This window comes from Myotis lucifugus, unplaced genomic scaffold (genome assembly GCF_000147115.1).
Source record: "Myotis lucifugus unplaced genomic scaffold, Myoluc2.0 scaffold_405, whole genome shotgun sequence".
NCBI classification, from domain to species: domain Eukaryota; kingdom Metazoa; phylum Chordata; class Mammalia; order Chiroptera; family Vespertilionidae; genus Myotis; species Myotis lucifugus.
Genome location: NW_005871453.1, coordinates 54,262 through 81,377, shown reverse-complemented (window position 1 = coordinate 81,377; position 27,116 = coordinate 54,262). Strand labels below are relative to the sequence as shown.

The 27,116-nt window shown below is 43.1% G+C and overlaps 1 protein-coding gene across 2 annotated transcripts in view; it reads right to left on the bottom strand.

Annotated features, from left to right (window-relative positions):
• The window catches only part of LOC106699439 (nesprin-1-like), a 49,370-nt gene that overhangs the window by 8,341 nt on the left and 13,913 nt on the right, over positions 1-27,116 (bottom strand). Inside the window, exons 8-20 of one of the 2 annotated variants that reach the window (XR_002826143.1) lie at positions 26,200-26,372; positions 24,743-24,896; positions 23,730-23,873; positions 22,090-22,254; positions 18,120-18,437; positions 17,028-17,183; positions 16,687-16,857; positions 15,717-16,043; positions 13,956-14,108; positions 13,488-13,655; positions 11,466-11,642; positions 9,861-10,008; positions 8,799-8,924 (exon numbers count right to left, since the gene is read on the bottom strand). Coding sequence is in view for 1 of the 2 variants with exons in the window: in XM_023743648.1 (XP_023599416.1) it covers positions 432-769; positions 1,947-4,107; positions 5,287-5,552; positions 7,391-7,567; positions 8,799-8,924; positions 9,861-9,989 (3,197 nt within the window). In the remaining variant the exon portion in view is untranslated. Of the gene's footprint in view, positions 1-431; positions 770-1,946; positions 4,108-5,286; positions 5,553-7,390; positions 7,568-8,798; positions 8,925-9,860; positions 10,009-11,465; positions 11,643-13,487; positions 13,656-13,955; positions 14,109-15,716; positions 16,044-16,686; positions 16,858-17,027; positions 17,184-18,119; positions 18,438-22,089; positions 22,255-23,729; positions 23,874-24,742; positions 24,897-26,199; positions 26,373-27,116 lie in introns of those variants that run through there. The other variant, XM_023743648.1, reaches the window with a different exon arrangement.

Here is a 27,116-nt window from a genome sequence, read left to right as displayed (position 1 = left end):
CAACAAAAACCAGTAAGCAACATCAAATCCCAGTCACAGAGCTCTGACATCAAGATGCCTGATGGCACTCGAGAGAGAAGCATGAACTTAGGTGTGGATGTTCATTAGTACATTCCTGTTTTCCGTGTGAAAATTCATTTCAAAACACCTCATATTTCTGCCCAGCTGGTGTGGCTCAGTGGTTGAGCATCGACCTAGGAACCAGGAGGTCACGGTTCGATTCCCAGCCAGGGCACATGCCCAGGTTATGGGCTCCATCCCCAGTGGGGGGTGTGCAAGAGGCAGCCGATATATGATTTTCTCTCATTACTGATGTTTCTATCTCTCTCCCTCTCCCTTTCTCTCTGAAATCAATAAAAATATATTAAAAAACAAAAACAAAAACACCCTCACATTTCACTAGAATACAGCGATTAAAACCACTCCGATACCTCCGCAAGAGATCGAGCTGGGCGTGGGAGTCCTGGATCATCCTCCGGCTCTTCTCCTCCAGGGTCGTCATTTTCTGTGCGAGCTCCTCTTTGGCAGTTGGCTTGATGAGTGGGTCCAGGGTGGCGACCAGGCCGTGGAGCTCCTCCAGGTTACTCTGGAACTGATCCTCTGCGCTAAAAAACTCCGTGTGGCTTCTGAGAGTGTCCTCCGCACTCTCCACGTCCAGGCCACTGCCTGCCAGCTGCAGCATCTCGTGGGCATCCTCAAGCCAGTCGCTCGCGGCTTGAAACACTTGATAGTACCTTTGACATTGACTATATATTTGAGTCAACGTCGCCTGAAACATAGTCATTACAAACACAATCAACCCTCAATTGCCGTGTGTTTGCAGAAAATCGTGAATTTTTCCGGTTCTTTTCCAGTCCTTTGTCATGTGGATGTATGTGTATAAGTGAACTGAAAAGTTGATGGGTTTTTTTTTTGGTGTAATCCATTGTTATCCTTTGTTTTCTCTTCTGCTAATCTTGCTATAATTGTATTATTATAGTTAAAATGTGTAAACAGAGACAGAAATGAAATCGAAATGTATACTGGTATCTTGACTAGTTCTGAGACTGCCTCTCACATGTGTACGTCATACTATACATACAATAATGCTTAGTCATATGTGGCAGACTGAATATTGACCAAAGTGAAATACTGTCTCCGTTGGTTAGAAGTGTAACAACACCAGTGGGCATGTAAGCCAGTACAGTCACTGAGGACAACAGTATGGAAGTTCCTCAAGAAATTAAATACAGTACAACTGCCAGATGATCCGGCAATTTCACTTCTGGGTACTTATCCAAAGGAAACAAAATCATTATCTTAAAGGGATATCTATACTCCCACACGCTATGCAGCTCTCATTTCTTTATCCCCAAGTAAAGTCATGATGAATATTCTAGTCTTGCTTCTGTGGTGCCACAGGGAAGCGAGAGAAGATGAAGCACTCCTCCCCGAGGAAGGGGTGAACAGATGGGGCAACTGATGGGAGACCCCAGAAAAAAACGTGGCTCAGCATCAGGGTCAGGGCTGTATCATCCATCTGCCTCTCTCCATTTGGAGATTCTTCATCCATACTAATGTTGTAAATGCCAAGTTTTGCATTGTTTAAAAACGCATCACTAATTCATCATTGCTAATTTGTTTATTTTATTACTAATGTACTCACCATGGTATTAAATCCATTAGGGCTATCATTTATTACCTCTCATAAAGGTGAGAGATAGTAGGGGTTACTGTATAACTAAGTGAGGCCAACATGGAAATCACATGAAATGAATACCACATCCGTAAACAATAAACACATCCTTTTGAGTCACCATCAGTTAAAGATGATTCTACATAGTATCATCAAAGAAATATTTAAGGCAGCAATTCTAACAAACAACAAAAAAACAACACACAAATATCTCACACACGTCCACAAATAAGCAGAGTGGGGAGAAGACAGGAGGAGCCCTTGTACCCACCTGCCTGGTGCGTAAAGCTTCCTGAATGTCTCCGTCCAGCTCCGAGAGCTCGGCCAGCGTGTGCTGCAGGTCGGCGGAAATCAGCTCCTTGGCTTTGGTGAATCTCTCCGTCTCCTTGTCGCTCAGGGCCTTCATGATCCTGAGGCTGGACTGCACCTCTTCCTGGTGAATCTGGACCTTCCTGATCTCCTCCTGGATGTCCCGGAGGTTCAGGTCGAGGCACACGGGCCCGCCGAGTTCCGCCTGCACACCCCTCAGCCAGGCCAGGGAGCGGCTCAGCTCGGTCTGGAAGTCTATACTCTGCACCATGCGGCTCTCACACTCGGTCACGGTGGCGCCAATGGCCGCCGTCAGCAGTGTTAACTCCTCCTGCCAGGCCTGGATCTGCTGCTTGGCTTTCTCGTAAGCCGAGGGGCTGAGGTGTGGGACCAGATCTTCGAGATGCATGGCCAGGCGTTTGAGCAGAATCGCCGAGTCCTGGAGGCTTCCCGCCAGGGAGTGATACAGCTTGAGCTTCTCCTCCGCGGGCAGCGTCTCCTCGTTCACTTGGGACTGCTCTGCCCGCACGGCCTCCAGCTGTTTCCGCAGCTGCTGGCCCATCTTCTCGTGCTCTTGATACGCAGCCGTGGTGTCCTCCAGTAAGCTCGCCCTCTGTTCTGTCTGCCGCTTCAGCCTGTGGTACGAGGCGACAAGCTGCAGCATCCTGTCGGGCTGCCACGGCTGCCCTGTGCTGCGGAAACTTTCCTTCTTCTGGCTCAGCTCATCCACGGCCTCCCCGAGGCCCGCCACCTCGCCCAGGAGCGCCCTGCAGCCCTCCTGAAGGCACAGCGCCTCCTCCACCGTCAGGGCGCTGGGGACGGGGCTCATCTTTAGGAACCGGTCCTCCAGGTCGCTCAGAGACTGGGCGGTCAGCTCGATCAAGGAGGCGTACTCTTTCCGAGCGAGAATGGCTTCCTGGACCTTGTAGAACTTGTCTTTGGCCAAGGCGACGATGACATTAAATTGCTGGGGCAGAGCGTTCAGCTTCTCGTCCAGGTAGGAATGATCGACTTCGCTCAGCGAGGGCAGTATGGCCTGCCCGGTCCTCTGCAGGGTCAGGAGGAGGCTTTCGTATTCCGGAGATTGCTCGAGGAGGTGCTGGTACTTGGCCAGTTGCGCCTGCAGCTCTGAACTCTCATTCATTAGGTTGATCTCAGGAAAGGTGACAATGTCTGCTTGTTTCAGCCAGTGACAAGCTTTATCAAAATCTTCCTTGAAATGCTTCCTGGAGACGAAGCTCTTCTCCAGCTCTTGGAGCCTCTGGCTGCACTTCTGCAGGACGGCGTCGTACACGCCCTGCAGGTCCTGGAGCTTGCCCAGCACCTCGCCCTTGTCCTGCTCCGTGGCTCCTTTCATCAACTCACGGCCCTGCGCCCAGAGGCCAGTGACTTCACTTTGGTAGGTCTTGAGGCTGGCCTGGGCGCTCCGACAGGCTTTGATCTGTTTGCTCACGTCGTCCGGTAGCAGGCAGATGTGCTCGCGAAACAGTATCTTTCGCTCGTGCTGCTGGATCTGGCTGGTCGCCTGGAACAGCGCCATGAGAAACTGGGTCTTCTCGGACAGGGCCTTGTTCAGGTACTTGCGTCTCTGGCCCACGAGGTCACTGAGACAATGGACATGCCTCTGTGCGTCGGCGAGCGCCTTCTGGACGACCTGCCGCTCGTTCAGGCCGAGATCCGCCATCACCCTGTCCGCGTCCTTCGTGAGGGATTTCAGGAGCATCTGCTTGGCCTCCAGTTCACTGCAGACGGTGAGGTGGTCCATCAGAAGGTTGGGAGCCACGTCGGGAGGGGGGCTCTGCTTGAGGGCCTCGGCGATGCTGGGCTGCTGCTCCTCCGCCCACTCCATCAGCTCCTGGAACCTGGCCTGCACCACGCTCAGCTCCTCCAGGTTGGCGACCGAGACTTGGATTTTCCTAGTAATGAGGTCCTCCAGCTGAGACCAACGCTGTTCAAGGTGACGGGTCTGCTCTTTGACTAGGTCCCTGTCATCTAAATTCAGATGCTCGATCACGCTCTGCTTTCTGTCTTTCAGGTCCTCAATGGCCTGCTTCCTCTCCTGCAAGGCCGACGCCAGCTTCTTCAGAGCTTCCAGGTGGACCGCGGTGCTCTCCGCATCGGATCTGTAAATACACAAAAGACATCAAACAAATTAGCCAACTCGGTCTCTGTAAGTGTTCATACCATGTTCTATCACATCTCTCCTTTAAGAGGATTTCTTCACTTGGAGTTTACTGACCCAAGTGCTGTAATTACTATGGAATGCAAGATCCATGTCTTTCTATATCAGAAGTTGGGCCCAAAACAAATGGCCTACATGAAGCATGCCAAGCTCAAACTCAAAGGCTAACATGGGTCAAGTAAATGAGGCATGTAGCCCGCAGGCCGCGGGTTTGACATGCTTGGCCTACATACTTCCTTTCTACTCTTCTGGATCCTACTGCCCTCCCGACACATCTGACACCTGCTTTTAGCTTCTTCCTCTGGCCCTTGCAAAGTGAGCAAAATCGGCACATTAACAAGATCCCTGGATGACTTGTGTAAACATTAGACATTGAGAAGCACTGATCTCTGCATTCTTGAAAACGACACTTAAAGAGATTAATAAGTGGCCAATGATGTATGTGCTTTCCTGTGAGAAGAAGCTCAAGCAAACACTATAGTGCTAGACAGGAAATCTGCAAGACATAACCAAGGGCGATCTCAGCTACTCATTTGTGAACTCAGATATATATATATATATCTTTTTAACCCTTAGCCAAGGATATGTTTTTATTGATTTTAGAGAGAGGAAAGAGAAGGAGTGGGGGGAGAGAGAAACATTGATGTAAGAGAAAACATTGATCAGTGGCCTCCTATATGCATCCTTTTACCCACTGGTTCAATTAACAGTGAGCAAGGAGAACCAGGGCTCTCTATCCATATGACAACATGAGTTTCTTTCTTTTCTTTTTTTTAAATGTGTTTTTATTGATCTTTGAGAGAGGAAGGGAGAGGAAGAGAGGGATAGAAACATCAATGATAAGAGAGAATCAGTGATAGAATGCCTCCTGCATGCCCCCTACTGGGAATCAAGCCTGCAACCCGGGCATATGCCCTGACCTGGATTCAAAATGTTCATGGGTCGAAGCTCCACCACTGAGCCACACCCAGGCACCATGAGTTTCTTAACAATGTTTTGTCAGTGTTGATAATGATTGACAATGGATGTTAAAAACATTAAGAAAGGCCTTTTCCGTTTTTATAGAAATTAAGAAACATCTGGCTTAGTATTCTGGGATGTGCCAGAGCATTGCTGTTACCTGGCCAAGTTATCCCATTCTGTAGTAAATTTTTCTAAGAACACCTCGACGACGCTCATGCAGTCATGGTAGTCTCTTGTCCTCTGGAGATCCTCTTCCCTTTGCAAGCACAGGCTGTTGGACTGAAGGCACAGATCCAGCCACTGGTCGTTCAGATGACTGATCTCCTTGTGTTCCGGAGACTCCTGCTTCTTGGTTAACTCATCCACCTTTTCCTTAATAGCCGTCACCGACGCCTGTTTGCACTGTAGCTTCTTAACAAAATCCTGAAGGTAACAACACCGACAAAATAGGTAACCTGAAATAAACTCCCCAATAAATATAGAGGGAAGCATAGATGTAATAAGCCTAACGAACTAAGCATGTATAATTAATGGGTCATGCGGAACAATGAGAGACTAAAAATGATCATACCTCTTTATGAATACAAATTTCCAAGTGTATAAGAATCAAAGGATAACTGTAGTACTTTCTTTTATTGTGTAATTTTGAACAGTATAAAGAAAAACTGAGAAATGTAAAACAATATTATATTCACTAAGGAAAAAAGTTAATATTGTATCTTAAAGTGCAGCCTTAGTTTCCTAAAAACTTTTGAAGTTCATGCTTTTGAGAAAAAAAAGTAATCTAAATTTATGTCATCTTGTTTTTTCTGCATATGCAAATAATATCTTAGTAGAAACTATAAATGGTTCACTTTCATAGAGAAAAAATAAACTTTAAAGTTTGTTAAAAATCTGGTACAACTTCCAGTCAAGTTAAAATAATCTTCTATTAGGTTATGTGTAAATATGGAATAGCAATGATATTTCTATTACAAATATAATTATATATTAATAAATATCGAGTTTATATTCAAATATGTATCTAGTTGATTGGTACACTTACATTCCTACAGCTTCAATTATTTATGTATTAATATATATTTACTAGAGGCCAGGTGCATGAAAATTCTTCACTCGGTGTTGGGGGGGTGTCCCTCAGCCCGGCCTGTGCCCTCTTGCAGTCTGGGAGCCCTTGGGGGCTTAGGTGGTTAGACATCCTTACAGCTGCCACGGAGGCAGGAAAGGCTCCCACCACCTCCAGCCGTGAGCCTGGCTCAGGGCTTCTGGCTGAGCGGTGCTCCCCCTCTGGGAGTGCATTGACCACCAGGGGGCAGCTCCTGTATTGAGCGTCTGCCCCCTGATGGTCAGTGCGTGTCATAGTGACCAGTCATTCTGCCGTTCGGTTGATTTGTATATTAGCCTTTTATTATATAGGATTCATATAAAATATACTAGAGGCCTGGTGCACGAATTTGTGCACAGGTGGAGTCCGGCCGGCTGCTCCCGCCCTCGATCTGGGTGTTGGGAGCCAATTGGGGGCCAGGCCTGCTGGAGCAGGGGACTGATAGGGGCCCAGATAGGCTGGTTGGCTGCCTGCAGTGCATGTCATAGCCACCGGTTGTTCCCATCATTCTGGTTGTTCTGCCGGTCCGGTTGCTGGGCTTTTATATATATAGATATAATATAACATGTATATTATGTATTTTATATATTTAACATGTATTTAATTAATGGGCACATTGACAGTCCTGCAACTTCAGCAACACTGTGATGAAAGATGATAAGTGATGAGGGCTTGTGTGTGTTCAGAGGCAGAGGCTTCTGGTTGTATCAGCTAAACCACAGTGCCTTGTTCAGGAACAAAGTGCAGAGTGAGGGGCCTTTGATTCAAGTGGCCAATTGGAGCTCCAATAAACTATTTGAATGTTTACTTTCATTTTAAAAATTACTATTTTTATTTTTCAATTACAGTTGACATTCAATGTCATATGAGTTTCAGATGTATAATATGGTGGTTAGACATTTACATAACTTCCAAAGTGATCCCCCTTAAGTGTAGTGCGCATCTGATACCATACTTAGTTATTACAACATTACTGACTATATTTCCTTTGCTGTGTTTTACAAATGTTTGCTCTCTGATCTGTCCTTTCCTGGCACCAAATGAAGGTCTTTCTCATTATTTGTATTCCTTCAATAGCTATGCTAATGTTTAAGGATTGAGGGACACACCCATCTTGGCCTTCTCTGTCTCCCCCGGGAGACTCACTCTTTCCTACCTTCACTTGGGAAACCATGTTCTGTGCAATGTTGAGCTCCAGTTCTGCGTGTCTCCGCCTCATATTCTGCAGTTGCTGGTCGGCGTCCTGGAGGTAAATCCAAAGCTCAGCCTTCATGTGCTTGATCTCCTCCCAGCCCTGAGTTAAGGTCTGAGCCTGGGCAAGCCTTTGTTCGATCTGGAGGGAACACAGAGGCGAAAGTCAGCGTTCACAGATGGAGGCGTTTATGTCCAGTGAATCAGAGGTGCAGTTCCTCAGCCTGTCCATGTACACAGGCCAGTACACATGCATGCGTGCACACACTCTGCTATACATCCACCGCGAATTTTTTCTTTGCTTCAAGAAAAGCAGATGTTTCTTTTTATACTTAGGTTTTCTAAGGACTTTTCATGTATAAGACATGCCATATAATTTCAAGCAGTATCATGAGACTTTAAGAAGTTTTAACAATCTATTAAGTTGCCCTAATGGTTTTTCACATTTGGCGTTTTCAACACCCGAATAACTCGCAAATTCAATCTTGGGGTTAATGAGAAAAGACAAATTATTCTCTATTATACATTCGTTGTTAATTCTTATAAAACACTGAGTTATTAATGTTTTAAATATATTTTTAGATCTGCTTCACTGCCTTTTTGAAACCATATAATTTATTTCAATAAATCATTTCTGTGAAAACATATAAATTACTGCATTTTCATAAAGATTAAAGACAGATTTGGTTTGTAAATATAATATAAAAGAAAGAAACCTTCATTATTTTGAGACACTTCTTGCTTTGGGTGATTTTACTGTCCTATAAATATTTATATATTAAAAACCTAAACCAAGTCTTATTTTTCTTTTAAACCCAAAAGTATTAAAGAGGTTAAGGAACATGACCCTGTGCTGCCATCTGTCTGTTGTGGACAGTACTGCTAATTCATCACAGCATTTTCCACTGAGCCCAGAGGCAGCTCCAGAATCCTTCCCAACACCACACTCAGCCACTGCCAATGGCATAGAAGGCCTTTGACAGCCCTAACATAAAGCAAGGATCAGGAACACACACCCTCCATAGTAAGTGTTACCCAAAGGAAAAGATGGAAAGGAGAAAACAAAACAAACAAAAAATGAGTGGAAAAATAGGGAGAATGGTAATCAAGGAAAAAAAAAAGAAGTGGAATGAAGTACTAATAATCAGCAGATCAATGGGACTAGATGTTTCAGTTCCAACTCAGTGGCATTGGGAACGGAATGTGCTTATTTTTCCGTGACTTAGTTGAAATTCAAATATCTATTCATTATAATCACCATAGGAGATTTACAGCAAGAATGACTCAAGGAAATATTTTCTTTAAACTTCTCACCCAACGTTCAAACAAGAGAATGTAACAGAACAGACAAATCCAAGGCTTACACGCCTTACCATTTGCTCTGTTTGTTGAATGTCTTTTGCCGTGGTTTTCACTGAAGAGTTCGACAAGTCGCACATGGAGCAGAGGAGGTCCAAGTAGGTCCTGGCCTGCTTCTGCAAAGCTCTGAAGTGCTTGACCTTAAACAAACACACTTGTCAGAATGGAAGACATGCACGCCATCCTTACACAGCACATCTTTGTGCCATTTGTATTACCTTGTTGACATTTCAAAAATAATTTTGCTACGTTCAGTATATACAACCCTTGTTGTAAATAGCGTGTATTAGTTACTCTCAGAAAGAATTCAAAACACACTGGCAGGGATCCTTTGCCCATCACTTGCTTCTCATTGTGTTAAAGCCGGTATGGTCTGGTAAAAGGAAACACCCAAGAAACTCCTATATTTTTTCCTGCTTCTCAGCTCACATTCTAACTGTTCTCTGTTTCAGAGAAAGAACCTTTACCCTAGCCGGCTTCTTAGCATGTTTTCACAGAGTGTGGAGACATAAAGGGGGGGAAAAGGTCATTGTGCACCTATAGGCTTCATTGGAGTTTGGGACAAATTAGATGGCTGGGCTCTTTTTATTCTGTGGAAAGTTCGAGAAAGGCATTTCCCGGGGATCATTAATCTATACACACGGACATGGAGAAATGTGTCTTTTTGAAGATAGTCAGATATGTAGGCTCTGTTTTAGATCATGGGCATAAAGCAGTACATGAAACAAAACCTTTGTTCCCACGGAGCTTAGATTCCTATGAGAGGGGCAGGCAGGGATCAGAAGGGTGAAAAGCAATGGAAAAAATATCCATTTTTCAGAGATTAAAAATAAAAGCTAACTATCATCTGAGCCTTCAGTGAGTCATAATCTTCTTGCTGGAGGAGGGCTGTACCTTCAATTTGTAAAAGCGCATTATCTCCGAGGCCCAGTAAGCGCAGTCCAGTAAGACGAGGTATGCCTGTACTTGGGTATCCCAGCAGCCAGCACAGTTTGGCACACAATGAGTACTTAACATGTTTCTATTGAATGTCTGAATGAATCACATCATATAACATAAACTTCAGGAGTCAGTACCTGCTTCACAGCTTCTGCCCTGCTCAGAGGTGGGTGCGGGCTTGGCTTTAAATCAGGTTGGGATGGCAGAAAGCCAGGCCTGGCATTGCTGCAGCGTGTCTTGGCGACTGACATGCCTCTGAAGTTCATGTTCCAAACTCTGGTACACCTGCAACAGAATAGCCGTGCGCAGCTGTGAGAGCCGTCTCATACCCCTACCCACATCCCTGGGATCAAAGGAAACACGTCCACCAGTCCACGGAAATGGATTTACCCCCCCCCCCCCCCAGGACTCCCCAGTACCATACACATATCAACGGAGTTTTCATATGTCCCAAAGGTGGCAGAGCACAGTTGCCATCCCCAGTTTATTACTTCCCAAACCACACATTACAATATAAATCCTGATCAGGGAAAGAACGTGGGCAAGGTTCATATAACTGTAAGGTGTGTTAGAATCACTGAAGTAGATTGTCAAACAGAAATTATAGGTTTTTTAGCTTCTCCACTATGGTATACAAATTGCAGTTTTTGTTTAAGCTAGAAACTAAAAGTAAAAGTAAAAGGCCATTTCATGAAAAGATAAATAATATTCCTCTAACCGAAATGCTGGGTGAAATCTGTTGATTCCCTAGACTTAGGAATTCACCTTCCAAAAGTTAACTAAAAAGAAAAATAAAGTAATCCAACAAATAATTGTAGATGATGACAAAGGAGGAAAAAGGAGTGAGACAAGGTTAGATGGGGCAGAGGACCCAATCAGTGATTTAGTGAGCAAGATTACAGCCCGGCTGTTGTAGGCCAGTAGGTTGAGGGTCAACCCATGCACAGGGATGTTGTAGGTTTGATTCCTGGACAGGATTCAATTCCCAGTAGGGGGCATGCAGGAGGCACCTGATCCATGTTTCTTTCTCATCAATGTTTCTATCTCTCTCTTTCCCTCTTCCTTCAAGCAGAGAAACAAAAAGAAAAAAGAATTAAAAAAATGAGGAAAGTCTAAGAGATCTCTGGGACAGCATCAAGTGTAACAACATCTTCATTGTAGGGGTGTCAGCAGGAAAAGAATGAAAGGGATCAGGAACCTGTTTGAATAAATAATGGCTGAAAAGTTCCCTAAGCTGGTGTACTTAATCTTTGTTAAAAGGGCAATTCTTATTCATCTTAGCCTTATTTCTATAACCTTAGGGATTCCATTTTAGCATAACTCATTACACCCACTAAAATATAACTCAAAATTGGTACTTGTTCTTTTTATCATTTTATGAATGCATAAAAATATTAGAGTAGAATCTAGGCTGCATAGAGTTAAAAAATAATTATTCTGGAAATTATTTTAGTGTTATAGACTGGCAAATTAGAAAAAATATTGGTGATTATCAAATAAAAAACAAACAAAACAAAATTTAAATAAATTTGACATTAATTCACGGAATAAAAGGATTGGGAGAAAGCAAATGTCTGAAAGCGAAAAGTTCTGTGTCCACAGAGCCTGAAATCTGTACTCCTGTCGGGAGATGCTCCAGAAATATCCCGAAGACTGAAACATCTAAACTATTTACAACCCCCTGGATGGCACAGGCTTTCTCCCTGCTTCACGGTCACTCCAGGCCGAGCCGTGGTGCTCACCCGCTGGGCGGTACTGCAGATGGCGGAGTAGCTGTCCCTCGTGCCCTGCAGATGCGCCTGCACGTGTTGTGTAAGTTTCGCTTGGAGGTGCTCTGCACACTGGCTGATCAAAGTGTCGCCTTTCGTTTTCAGGTTGTTCAGACGGTCCTCAAAGCCGGCAATTTCTTCCATCATCGCCTACAAAATAGGAACAGAGTTCTCGCAATTCCACTGTTAGTCTTTCAATAACCTATTTATTAAGCAGAAGGCCTAAGAGGAAAATTTCACTGTTTAATGATATTTTTGAAAGAGTTTGCAATTTACCTTGGTTTCCATATAGTAAATGAAAAAAAAAAAGTATGTTTCAGGAATCCTCCAATAGGAAGAGTTGGTGAAAATAACAGATTAAGTGATGACGAAGTAACCTTTCAGCTAGTTCATGGCTGATCTCAGCTAGAGAGATCTCTGCTCCCTAGTATTATTAACAGATAAAGGATGTTTATAAATCTTTCAGCTCTATCAATTATAATTCTGGAATAATTTCTACCTATAATAATCTAATTACTATTTAATTTACTAATATCCAATTTCTCTAATAATATGACATCTGATTTATATAATAATCTAACAGCTAATGATTAATTTTCATAATATCTAGTTTACATCACATAATATTTATATTAATGAAAATAACATTTACCACTTACCACTTATTAAGTACTTGCTACAGTCCAGGAACTATGTCGAAGTCCTGAGAAGTGTGTATTATTGTCATTGCTTTTCAGATGAGGAGACTGACGCACAGGGGGATTATATAACACACTTCAAGGTCACACAACTAGTGAATGGCAGAGCCCCAGGCTTGGGACCCACTCTGCCTGACCTCGGCTCATCCACCTCTATCCCCTGTGTTCTCTAGTGAGCTCTTTCATGGATCACTTAGAGAAGAGGAACCAGCTTTTCCAATCAGGGTTTAATTTCCTCACTGCTATATGGTACCAATAACAGTGACACATTCCAGCACCAGGTGCCCTGGGTTGACACATCAATATCTCTAAGGGAAACCTAGTGGTCCCTCAGCAGCCTGGGGTCCATCACTTCATCCAATGGTGCTGCGTTAATGGTTATTGTCTACACCATATTTTAACGAGCCATTGTGTCTTCGAGTTAGAATAGAGTCACTACATCATGAGGTTATTTGGGGTGTGTTCTCAGTGCCTAATAGAATATATCATATGATTAGTTTTCTATCCATATTTACTGCTCCTGAAGCCCACAGGCATTAATGGCTCTCTTTGACACATCATAACTAAAATTCAGTTTCTTATTAAGGTCAGCAAGTTGCTCCATTAAATTGTGACCATATGACATCTGTCATCTGGCAGGTGGAATTACTAAAAATGCATATGAATGAAAATAAGAATGCCTCCTATCAGTACCATTTGTGGTTTACAAAAGTTTTCACAGACATTATCTCCTGTGATGCCCTCAACAGCTATGTGATGGGGCTGGTATCACTATGGCCCTTTACAGAGGAGAAGGGGGAGACTCAGAAGTGTGTACCTGGTACCTGTACAACTTGTTAACCAGTGTCACCCAATAAATTCAGTACAAAGGGGAAGAACAGGAGGAGGCTCAGAGAGGCTAAGTTCTCCCAGCTGAGGAGAGAGTCTGTCTGGAGGCCAGACTTTCTGGTTACTCTTTCTGTATCCTATTGTTGGCTGTACTTTTCTAAATTAAAGACCATCTTTCTGAAAAATTATTCCATATAGATGAAATTCTGCAATAGGAAACTATTAGCTGGGAAGAAATGCTAGTGTGTTCAGAGTTGAATGCCAGGACTCAGCTACTACTGAGTCAATTAAATATTGAATTCAACTGTTCTCAATTATCAGAGGTTCTTGGAACTCAGACCTGATTATTTAACTACAATCATATAATCTTGACATGCACACACACACACACACACACACACACACACACACACACGCAAGGCTGTAGAAGGCGTCCTGTATTCTTCAGCTCTTTAGAGACTAGACGTACCTTGTGGTGGGCCAGTTGCTGGGTGATTGTCTCTAGGCTGCTTGTGTCCATGAGGTCAGGGGCCACCAGCCTGCCGGACATCTGCAGCAGCCACTTTTCCACCTCCTGGAGCTCACTGTTGTAGTCTTCGTGGTCTTTGACCTTCACCTCAAGACTGTGAACATGCTCCTGTGAAGCCAAGTACCCATTAGAGGTGACTTTCAAGCCAAAAACAAAACAAAACAAAACACTCAAAACTGTTTTATATTTTGAAAAACCCAGTGCAACTCATAGGGTAGAAGGCTCATATAGCCAGCTCTAGTCTCACCACTAGGATCAGATAAAACAGAAAAAGTCATTATGCCATCGAATAAAAGAAAAGATCCTGACCCATCCCAGCCCTTAAATTTTTCTGACAGAGAAAAAGGAGTCAGGACCCCACTTCTGGCAAGTAAGCACATTTGTATTGGATTTCTGCTACCGCCTTACCTTTCCCGCGCTGCAGAGGGCCTCATAGTCACTTTGAAGCTTAGCGATCTTATCCTTCAAAGCACCGTCCTGCACCAGGTCCAGAAGCGCATCACCTTTCTCTCTCACTGATTTCACCGATGATTCATGGGACAGCACTGTCTGTTGAAGTGACTTGAATTACAAAGAAAAAAGAGAGAACCCGCTCATCTGTGTGATCAAGGTGAACATACCCGTATGCCACATGTGAGATGATCTCCAATCAAGACCTATTTTATAAGTCTATGAATGTAAAACATGAAAGGAATTAGGTTTCTTTATGGCTAATATAGCTTTTAATTTTTATATACTGATTTGAGAGAGAGAAAGAAAGAGAGAGAGAGAGAGAGAGAGAGAGAGAGAGAGAGACATCAATTTCTTGCTCCACTTATTTCTGCATTCATTGATTGCTTCTTATAAGTGCCCTGACCTGGGATCGAATCTGTAAGCTTCAATGGATTCTCTAACCAACTGAGCTACCTGGCCAGGGCCTAAAATAGTTTATAAACAAAGAATAACACCAAATAGTGTGGAGAGGGAAGCATGGGAAAGAATTGCATTTGATGAAATTTAACATTATTTTTATTTCCAGCTTCCATCCCATTCCTTTCAGCAGAGAATAAAACTCAACACAGAACCAGGCACTATCTTTTTATTTTGAGCTCCTGACGTTAACTGCAGCTTGAGGTGCATGTAAAATTAGGGAGACAAATTCTAGCTGCCAGGCTGCTGTCCTGGCTCACAGCATTATTTAAACATACTGAGAACTCAGTGGTTCAATGACACGCTGTCAGACTTGGTAGAAAAGCCAAGGATGAGAATAGACATATTGGCCGGAGGAGGCAAAGCCTGGCAGGGAAACCTTTGAGGTGAGTCATCTGACAATTCCTAAAGACTATCCTTTAAATCAGTGGTTCTCAACCTTGGCTGCACATTAGAATCACCTGGGAATCTTTTTAAAATTCTGATTTCTGGGCCTCATCCTCCAGAAATTCTGTTTCTTTGTTACTAATGTTGTGGCCCCACCCCATAACAAAGAAACAGAATTTCCGAGGATGAGGCCCAGAAATCAGGATTTTAAAAAGATTCCCAGGTGATTCTAGTGTGCAGCCAAGGTTGAGCACCACTGCTTTAAATATTCAGGTCAAATTTAGAACACAAATTATTCCACGTATAGACTTCCAAAATTGTTTCAAAAATTAAAATAGGTGAACTATCTCTATATCCTATTTTGCTAGCTATATTCACACCACCACTTGTTCTTTTTATTTTCCCATTTGTTCTTTGAAAGATTAATTTCTAAGATGTCTAGCTAGAGTGAATGAAGTAGAACTTGTTTTCTTACAAATATGGTATCTCGTTTTAAATTAACCAGAGACTAGCTTATTGGCCTTTGGTACCCAAATATGAAGGGAAGACTCTACATGAAACAGATGAAATCTACAGGTGTGAGATCTTGACACCAGGAAGATTAATCTGGAGGATCCCGCTACCTGGATCACACTGTGAGAATAGCTCTCCAATTACTGATACAACCTTTGAATATCAGGCAAATATGGTTCCCGGATGGAAATAGAACTTTTATGTACTGTATCTGGCTACAAAAATCTACATCGTTCTCCCCCAGCAGAACAAACACGTTACGGACATTTTCCACCATCCACTAAGGAACACAGAGGAATCCTCTCCCACTCAGTCCACATATGCGACTCCTGCAACTGCCAGTGAGTAACAACACACTACCTTGTACTTAGATAACTGAGCCTTTTTCTCATATAATTCCATTTTGGGTTCCTCAGGAACGTGCAGGATCTCTTGGTATTCGGCGATCCACTGAGTAAGTGCTTTATATTTATCCGAGAATTCCTTTGCTAAATGAAGGCCTTTCTCCAGGGTCATGTGCTCCTTCCGAACAGTGCTGGTCAGCTCGTTCAATTGCTCCACGTGACCATGGATCTTGCTTCTTAAAGCGTCTGCCTCGCCGTCCTCCAGGTACGCCAGAGCCCTCTCTCCTTTCTCCCGGGCCGACTTCAGCAAACTGTGGCCTTTCTCCATGTCTTTTAGCAAGCCCTGAGGAAGAGAGTGTAGGAAGCAAATACTGGGTTAGTACAAGGAAAAGAGACTTGAATTTCATTGTAACATGGACAATTTAACCTTATTTCATTCCTTTTAAAGAAAACGTGTACAAACCTCATTCTCGAGTCCACTACTGCCCCTTAAAAAAGTGCTTGGAGTTTCTAACCAGTTTTGACCCGCCAGGAATCAGGAATCCTCTTATTTACATCAATATAGGTTTTAAAATGTCTTAATCAATAGATCATTTCCAAATCAGTGTTTTGAGACAGGACTGGGTGTTTATCTTAACCTCAGTAATATTCCTAAAGATCTGAGTTAAAGCTGTTAACGCATGGTGCCATCAATGTGAGATAAATTTCTGGTCTTAAAATTTTAAAGTGTTAGACTGGAATTTAGTTAAGAATTTCGTGAGCAGCCATGTCCAAGTCATTCAGGTGAGATCACATCACCAATAAATGAAAGTCTGCTTTGGGCCTTAAGAGATAAGAACTTAGTACTTCAGTGAAATGATGAGCCAAGAACCACCCATCACACCGGGCGGAGATGAGCATGTGTCTCCCAATAGCTACACGAGAGAAAGGAGCAGCTCAGTGAAAGAAGACAGGTTGGGAGACAAGTCTGACGTTCTCATGCCTACCTCCAGCGTCTTCATCTTTTTCCCCATCATCGCCTTATCTACTTTATCAATTTTGGCAGCCACATTCTTGAAGTTTTTATGAGTAGAGCTGTACCAATGAGAATAGGAGCTTAGAGATGACTCAGCTTCCTCCAAACTCTGGATCTCTTCCTCCAGGAATTTTATTTGTTCCTTTGAAAAGAAGAAACAAAATGGAACTGTGAGTTCAGGACCCACGCCAGTGCCCTTTGTGATACACATGCATCTTCCCCGGAAGGTAGGGAGTGGAAGGAGGAATGCTTTGGCCTGCAGAGTGTGCTGGCCGACAACCAGCAGTGGGCAGCCTGCTCCTGCTCCCTCACCTGCACTTGGAGAAGAAGGGCCTGGTATCTGGACGTCAGCTGGGTGGCCTGGCAGCCCAGCTGGCTGCTCACATGGCGCTCGTCCAGGATCTCCTGGGCTCTGGCTCCCACGTCCTCCACTTCGTCTCTGTAGGTGGTAATCTCTTCGTGCCACTTCTGAAATGACGTCAATATTGCAGGGAAAGGTTTAATCTTAAGCATTGTTGAGGAAGACAAATATAGGTACCTTCTTAATAGGAAATGATTCCAGTGTACATTTAGAATATATTTATTCTGAGATATAATTTTGAAAATATGTACTTAACCTTCATAAGAAAAGTGTACTACAACAATGTGATAAAAACTACACACTCATGATTGAGGCACTTTTCTGTATGTATTACACTTCAGTTCAAGAAATATATAAAATTGTACATAGATACAACTGTATTAATCGGGAATGATTCCACTGTATGTTTAGAATATATTTATTCTGAGATGTAATTTTGAAAATGTGTCATATATAACGTTTATGAAAAATATAATAACATGATAAAAGCTATACTCTGAGTTTAAGTACTTCTCTGTACATATTACACTTCTGCTCAAAATTGTTAAAGCAGAGTGGCATACATTTTTATATCTTCTGTTGTACTTGGACACATTTTAAAATAGGTGAATAATGAAAAACATCCTGAAGGCCTAAGCATTTTTTTGATCATCATGTGCACCAGATTTGCATAAAAATCAGAATAAACTAAATACCAAGTATTATTTTAATGCACTATATTGGAATAATTTCATATCAGAACCATAAACTCAAATGGATTGCAATACTAGCATTTATATATCTTTACAAAGCAAGGTAATAGGGCGTGAGGAGCAGATATAAAATATTTCATTAAGTTATATTTTATTAAAGACTCATTTGGGACTCTATTCATAACTGGTGTTAGAATGCCCCATTGTAATTTACATTAACTTTCTTTTCAAGCAGAAGATTTTGCAAAATCTAAACCTGTGGCGGAAAAGAAGTGACCACATATCTTAATGAAACCCTCTCTGCAAAGCAACTGCTACTTCGAGCCAGATCAGGAACCTGAGCTCACTTACCTTCATCTGATGTAACTGCGCCTCCTTGGCTGCCCGGTTGGACTGACGACCAGCCCTGAGACTCACTTTCTCCTCCAGGGTTCTCAGCCACCCGTCCACCTGCTGGAACTTCTGTTCCATCAGCCTCAGCTTGTTGACGACATTATTGAACTGCGTCCGGGTCTCGGACAGTCTCTGCTGGTGAGCCTGCCACTCCTGCCGGAGAGACTCCAAGGCCCGGTCCTCCGTCTGGGGGAGGCCCGAGGGGATCACTTCCTCTCGGGTGTGCAGCACCGAGTTCAGCAGCGCCTGCCCCTCGGCGCAGTGCACCTGCAGCTCCTGCAGGGGAGAGGCATTCACATGGCACACCTGCACAGCCTATCGAGGCTCACCGAGCCACCCGTGCCACCTGCAACTTCACGTGAGAAAAGCGCGGTTTTATTCTGTCTTATATAAAACAGCATGTACCCAACACTAAATATTATTCCCCAAGTCCGGAGAAAGATTTGCAAATATTTCCTATTAAAATAATCAAAACACACACACACACACACACACACACACACACACACACACACACCCTAGAAATATTTATCTCAATCATCTTAGAAAGAGTTTCTGCAATTTGACTTTTCAGTTTTTAAGCAAAAACACTTGTGATTAAAGGGCTATTGTTTAAAAGAAGAACCTAGGCCTTTTATGGCTCGTAATCTGTTTAAAGAGCTGTAGGCTTCTTGCTTTGATATTGAATGAAATTAGTTCTGGCTGATACAGGAACAATGGGCCTTCTTTTTTCCTGAGAAGAGACACTTTGCCAAAGCTGAGCTCTAGGGAGTGTGTTGGCCAAGAAAAGTTGGCCCAGAGGGTAATAGGGCGTACAAATCTGGGAGGTTAGAATGGTCACACCTGCCAATGGAATGCTCCAGGTGCAAATACATTTTCCTCCACCAAAGCATAAGCCCCAAAGTGTTAATCACCCTACTAGTTCAGTATGAACCAACTCTTGAAGAGCATAAACTAATTTATAAAAAGAAAATCTAATATTTTAAAAGATATTGGCAAGACAATATTATATTCTTGTATTTCTTATGTTTCAAGAATCAGCACAGATACTTGATCTGATCAACTAAAGCTGAAAGGAGCCACATCAAAACACCATGTGTTAAAAGTATCCACATATTTAGTTAAAATAAAGTATTACAAAAATATTTCATATCAGTTCAAACCATTTGAAATTTCTGATATCCTGTGGGATTTGGCCTAAACCGGCAGTCGGACATCCCCCGAGGGGTCCCAGATTGGAGAGGGTGCAGGCTGGGCTGAGGGACACCCCCCCCCCCACCCCAGTGCACGAATTTCATGCACCGGGCCTCTAGTATTTCATATCAGTTCAAACCATTTAAAATTGCTGATATCTGACTATTTTTACCTAAAAAAAATAGCACTCTCATTTGGTAGAAACAAATGGATAAATTTTTCCTTAGCTAAGATCTCACTTCAAGAATGTCATAATGTGAACACATAGATGGAAGAAATCAATATGGTGAAATATTAAAACAGCCACAAACACAGACATTTTATTCCAAAGTTCTTAAAATATTTTAAAAGTTAATTTTGTACTTTCAATCTCCCTCTTTAATTTAGGAGTTGGCAAGCTTTCTTGATAAAGGGCTGGATAGTAAATATTTCAGGCTTTATTGGGCCATACAGTCTCTGCCATCGTAGCTCTGAAGTAGCAACAGATGGTACATAAATGAATGGGTGTGGCTGTGTTCCAGTAAAACTTTATTTTAAATACAGACAAGTGACTCTGAGCTGTCGTTTATGCATCCTTGCCTTAAGTTATTAATCTTCCCAACATATCACTCATTCCATATTTTATAGCTGTTTTTGCTATTATACAAATCATCACTGCGTTATATAAATTCTTATATGTCCCATATCTTAAGTCTTCATTCTGAGGGGAAAAATATAGTCCAATAGTTTAAAAGTCTGTATGTTCTAATGGCCTTTGGCTTATATAAAAGTTTGTGAATTTGGTCCACACTGCTGGCCGAGCCCACACCACTGGGCGGGTTGTAGGCCATCTAGATCCTGAAGACGGTCTACTGGACAGTCTGAACATCACAATCCTCCACCACCTTTTTCTGCCACTATCACCTTACCCCCTTTTGAACATTTGTGATGACTCAAAATAAGACAATGTAAGAATCAATGCCTGGCGAACCGAGCGGTGGGAGTTGGGTTTGGGCCACTTTACTATTGACCCAAGGGAAGCATTTCCTTCCGACCGGAACCAGAGAAACATCTGCTGGTGAGGAGGAACTTATTGGCCCAGTTCCCACACAGAAGCCTAGAGAGCTCAGCATTTGCTTTTGCCAAGTGTCTGGAGAGAAGTGCAGAGAGGGGTTATTCAGCAAAAACACAGTCAGCTCTCCTAAAATAAATTACGCCAGCTAAACCTGGCAGACCCACGATCCTACTACTTTAAAACAGAATGGATGAGATCCTTAAATAAATGAATGAAATTATGACTTCTACTATATATTATTTCATGAATGAAATACCATTTAAGTATTTTCCCCCTATCGCACGTAACAACTCTGTGGAAAAAACTGAGTCAAACAAGTTTCCTCTTGCCGAAGTCACTCCGTCAGGTCTCACCAAGGATAAGTGTCCAAACTTCCTAATCCCAACCTTGTGTTCCTACGACACTCCCTGAGACCTCTTGAAACAGCCAGGAATTAAATTAAATTAATTAATTTTTAAAAAATATTTTTATTGAATTCAGAGAAAGGGCGGGGGGGGGGGGGAGAGAAACATCAATGACTAGAGAGAGAACCATTGATTGCCTAGCTCCTGCATGCCCCACACCAGAAACGGAGCCCGCAACCCGGGCACCTGGCCCTGACCGGGAATCAAACTGTGACCTCCTGGTTCATAGGTCGACGCTCAACCACTGAGCCATGGCAGCCGGGCAAAATAGCCAGGAATTTTAAATGCCAGTAATAGCCATCTCAGTCCCTGCCTTTTCTCCCTGTACGAGCTGTAGGTACATCTTGCCCAATCCTGAACCAGTTCTGATGAGGGCTGACAGCATGCCAGTAAGTTCCAACACAAAGAGGACAGGGTATGGAGTTGTCTCATTGGCCTTTCCTCATTCTCCACTGTGTATGCTAAGCGGCCCCTTCTTGAGACACCTCCCAACCCCTCCCTATCTCTCTGGGTAAGATTAAAGGCCTCTCTGCCTATTGCACGAATCTCTTCGTGCAACGGGGCCTCTAGTGTTGTTTATAATGACCTACCAACGAGTCTGCATTTCTCACTGGATTATAGTGCCTTGAAGGCAGCAATATTTTAATAATTTTTACCTGCAGTAGCCAGCCAAGTGTCTGTACTATATTAGATAGTCAATCTATGCTGAATGGTAAATAAGTAAAGTGGTTAGGGCCACTTTCCCACCAGGTCTGCCATCTTGCCCTGAATCGCAGCCTGTTGCCTGGGCACCAGCACTTTCTCTAGCTCCTCTAATTTCTTCTTCTAGGACTCTGACCCTTGAACCTAAATCCTCAGCGATGGAGATATTGGTTGAAACCAGATGGTGCCACCACTTTGACTTTAAAAAGTATCACATTCTATTGGCTCCAGATGCAGCGTACCATATCTAAATGAACCCTTTAAGACACAACGGGCAGGTGGGCCAGTCAACACTGTAAGTTAGACCACTAGCCATCCCTGCCAGGGGCCACCATCACAGCTGAACAAATTCCTCCAGCCCCGGTCCTGCTGGGTTTAAATCACCTGCTACATGATATCAACTAGCATATACTACTGAGGTCCCAGAATGTTCTAGATCAGACTTTACTAGAGTGTCATTTAATATGTATCAGCTCTGTATAGGATTCAAGGTCATGTCAACTTCTCATTGCTTAAAAGAACAATTCCATATTCAGAATGAAAGTGATTTGTTTTAAGATATAACAAACCTTACCTGAAGATCCCGCAATGTGGTTTCATGAGTATGGGTATCACCTTCAAGAAGTGAGTATCGTTCCAGCTTTTCTTGTTCTTGCTCCAGCCAAACTTCAAATGCTTTGAGGTCTCTCTGATACTCTTGGTGCAGGCGAACTAGTTTTTCAGACTTCGTTACTGCTTCCTATCATTAGCATTTAACATGAGTAAGATGGGAATACAATACATACTACATGCAGTTTCAATGGACTGTAAGAATCCTCTGTTGGAACTTTAGAAAATCATGATTATTAGATCATTGGAATATGGTTTTATAGAAGAATGAAGGTTCAAGATTTATATTAAAATATTTAAAAATAATATTAGGATTAAAAGAAGTTTTAAAGATCATTTTGTTAACTTCCTGATCTCTGAACTCCTTATGAAGGGTAGCATCAGCATGCCAAAAAATGAATTAACTTTACTTGTCATAAAAATATTTTTGCACCAAGCTGGTTTTGCTCAGTGGATAGAGCGTCAGCCTGTGGACTGAAGAGTCCCGAGTTCGATTCTAGTCAAGAGCACATGCCCGGGTGGCAGGTTCGATCTTGAGTGGGGGGCATGCAGGAGGCAGTCGATCAGTGAATCTCTCTCATCATTGATGTTTTGATCTCTCTCTCACTCTTGCTTCCTCTCTGAAATCAATAAAAATATTAAAAAATAATACACTTTTGCTTATGAAGAAAACTGAAATTCTTTTTAAAAAAATATATTTTATTGGCTTTTTAAAGAGAGGAGGGGAGAGGGATAGAGAGTTAGAAACATTGATGAGAGAGAAACATTGATCAGCTGCCTCCTGCACACCCTCTACTGGGGATGTGCCTGCAACCAAGGTTCATGCCTTTGACCGGAATCGAACCTGGGACCCTTCAGTCCGCAGGCCGATGCTCTATCCACTGAGCCAAACTGGTTAGGGCTAAAATTCTTATTATTTTAAGTAAGAATTTGAACTCACTGTGGACTGATTTTTCCATGTACTTTATCTAATAAAGTAAGGTGTGCTGTGAAAGTTACTTTAATTTTATGTGTGAGGCCTAAATGAAGAACAATATTATTGATGCAGATTCCCTGCTTTAGAAAACTCTCAGTACCAGCCACACTAAGGCATTTATAAATCTTTATTATAATGCTGTTCAAAATTTTTCTTTTCTAAAAATATACATTTTTATTGATTTCAGAGAGGAAGGGAGAGGGAGACAAATAGAAACATCAATGATGACAGAAAATCACTGATAGGCTGCCTCCTGCATGCTACCTATTAGGGATCAAGCCTGAAACTCAGGCATGTGCCCTGACCAGGAATCGAACCAGGACCTCCTGGTTCATAAATCAACACTCAATCACTGAGCCATGCTGACCAGGCTGAAATTTTTCTTAAATTGGTAAATATCTAGGAATTCTTATTTGAGAAATATTTTCTTTCAGTAACTTTGATAGTTTCTTTTTTGTTTTTCCAGTGGTTTATTTAAAGTATTAAAGTTTATTTTGCTATCTGCTATATAATTTTCTTCTATCTGCTTCCACAAATCCATCATTTTCAAAAGTAAATGAGTCTGTAAGCACAGCTCCAAGACAGTCCTACTCCAGTGAGTGAGTCTACACGGAACAGGTTACCCGTACCTTGGCTCTCTCCTTGATGGCTTTGTATCGTTCCTGCAGATCCTGGAGCTCTAACTGGGTGACATAGTGCTCCGTCATGCCAGCTCCTTTGACTTCAATGGTTTCCAGCAAGCTGCTGTGACTCAGCACTTCTTCATTTAATAACTAGAGAATATTTAAAACATAATAAAGGAGTTACCACATATACCATCATATCAGTGACACTGATATTAATATACTTTAAAATATATATTTTTATTGATATTAAAGAGGAAGGATGAGGGAGAGAGAGATGGAATTATCAATGATGAGAATCACTGAATGGCTGCCTCTTGCATGCCCCCTGCTGGAGATCGAGCTCGGAACCTGGGCATGTATCCTAACTGGAAATCAAACTGTGACCTTTAGGTTCAAAGGTCGATGCTCAACCATTGAACTATGCCAGTTGGGTAATATTAAGATATCTAACTGTATAGTTGACAAGTGATGTCAGATTATCTATTTGTAGATAGATAGATAGATAGATAGATAGATAGACAGATAGATGGATCTATCAGTGTGTGTGTGTGTGTGTATGTGTGTGTGTGTGATTGTTGGAATACTACTATCTAGAAAAAAGAGTTAGGAACATACCCAATATTTATCTATGTACCTATCTATTTAAAAATTTTTACCTGTAGTACTGTACTAATACGAGCATTATGAAAAGTACACAAAAATAGAACTACAAAAGTGATAAGAAGAAAGCATTTTGTTTCCTAATAATGAGTAAGCTAAAGATATTACAAGTTGCCAAATTTTAAATAATCTGTATCATAAAACACGGGTCATCGAGATTTTCCTGGAAGAGAAACTTTTCACCCACAAACAAAAGTCTAGCTTCAGAAGCCATGTGAAATGATGGCACAAGCCCCAAATAATTTCCTTCTGTGTAAAGCCCGATCTTACCATCCAAGCGATCACATGTTTGCACGATGGAGGCATTCTGAGGAAGCCCCCCAGAGAACACCTGGAATGAGAAATCCCGCGCCCACCTTGGCTTTCCCGAGAGCAGCTGTCTTCTCCCGCAGTTCTGCGCACGGCCTTTCCAATTCGTTCAAGCTGGCTTCCACACTGTCCATCCAACCGGAAAACTGCCGGACGTCATCCTGGTAACTTGTCCACTTAGAGAGAGCTCCCTCCAGTTGACTGAAAGGGATGTGGAAGGACAACGGTCTGTACAGAGAAGCTGGGGTGGTGTCTTCCACCCGCAGGAAGTGCACAGGGCGATCAGGAAGGGGTAGGCTTGGGCCGGCTTATCAAAACTGGGTACCTGGCAAACATAGTCTCAGGAGGCCAGGGACAGTTAAGTTCAGGAGCCCAGGCAGAAAGTGGGGCTGGATATCAAACCTGGAGTCAGTACTCTGGTCCCAGGAGATGCTGGGAGCACCTTTAGGGCACAGCTGGGAGAAATTCCCTGAGTGAGACTTTTATGGAGCCAAGCAAGACTCCGGGCAGGGAGAGAACCAAAACTTAACTCCATCAATGTGAGCAGGACGTTGAGGGGAGAGGGAAAAGGAATTAATAAAAGAAGAAAGAACCGAGTAAGAACAAGCATGGCAACTATCTAACATGAGATTTAAAATCAGAGAATTATAATGGGAAAGTAGGGGAACATTTCCTAAATTAATCTAATTATTAAAACCTAATTGTTTCTCTTACATATATATGAAGTACTTCCTTCTCTCAATATGGGGATTATATTTTTAAATCTCTTGATCATTTGTGCCTCATTTTACTGCTTTGCTTTGGGTGCTTTGTAGTGAACCCAGGTGTATCCCGGGCCACACCACTGCAGCACACTGACCATAGACTCCTCTTCGCCTGCTCCATGCCCTCTGGGTCAGAGGGCACACTCTGGTCCCTGTGGCCTCTCAGCTTCAGGGCTATATAAGTAAGAGAGGCCAGGGATTGTTGCCCCTGCTGCCTGCAACTGCCCTCCTGACTCCTGGGAGTTTATTTACAAACTCTCCAGCTGCCCTGTTCCTGGGCGGGGCAACTCTGAGACCCATGTTCTCTCTGGCTCCCAGCACTGCGGGCAGGATTCAGTTCCAGCTGCCCACACGCCCTTTTTTGGCTGCCTGTCCTTCCTCATCTCTTCCCCACCCCCTACTGGCTGATCTCCCAAGGAAACTACTGGATTTTAACGAATATATCTTGACATGATGAAACATTTATCTACCTTTGCCTTCTTAAGCAGTGACAACAATAAGCTAAACATGCAGTTATAGTACACAAGGCATAGTATTGCAAATGACCTAAATGCAAGATTGTACCTGCCAGTTTCTTTTGTTCTAATAAGGAAAAAGGAAAGGGAAGGAGGGAGGGATGGAGAAAGGGAGGGAGGGAGAGAGGAGAGCGCCTGCCCCAGGAACACAGTGCTACTACTAGTAAGTGATGACACTGATCTTTCAGCAACGGCTTTGCAGTAGTGAGCTTCAGTTTCTCTTACCTTTTGCAACGGATGGCTGCAGACAAAAGGGAAGCCCACACATCCTTCACACTCTGCAGCTGCTGCTGAAGAGCGGGGATGCCTTCCGGAGCCGTGCTCTGCAGGACGGATTCCCCTCTGGTCACGATCATTTTCATCTGGATCTCCTTTTCCTGTTTCACCGATAATAGTGACTGTAAAAGCAAACATGGAAGTCATTTGTTATTGGCATCTTTAACATTTCTGGCCTTAAATATTTCAGAGATAGAGATTAAACATGGTGGTGGAGTAAGTGTATGCTCCACAGACACGCTCCCAGGACCAAACTAGAATTACAACTAAAATATAAAAAAAAAATCCTGAATAATCAACCGAAGACTCGCTGGAGAGAACCCTGATAACCAAGGATGGAAAGTGGAGACCACATAGAGACTGGTAGGAAGCGCAGAGGTGGGAAAGGGCTGGACGGGCTCCCACAGACAGCAGCTGAAGTTCCGGAGAGATATCTCAGCTGTGGGGGGTTGCCACTGAGAACTCTGGGGTCTAATCCCTAAGCTTGGCCCCCCAGTATAGAGCACCAGAACTGAGAAAAATGACCACAAAACATCTGGCTGTGAAAAGCAGCATGGTTGCTGTCTGTCAGGGAAAGATGGCTGGGAATGCAGGCACCCTCTTAAGGGGGCCAGTGCACAAAATTCCGTGTGCAGCCATTCACCTTGTGCTCCAGCAGAGGGAGGACAGAGTGGACTGGAGCTGTGTGAGCAGAAGGCAGGGTTGGGGGCTCTGGGGTTAGAGCTCAGAAGGCAGACACCCTGCTTTCCTGTACTGAGTCATTCCCATATGCTGCTGAGGTCAGCCTTCTCACACAGACATTTGCTATCCAGGCAGTTTTGCCTGGGGGGAAGACAGTTGACCCACCCTATTGGAAAACACCTTGC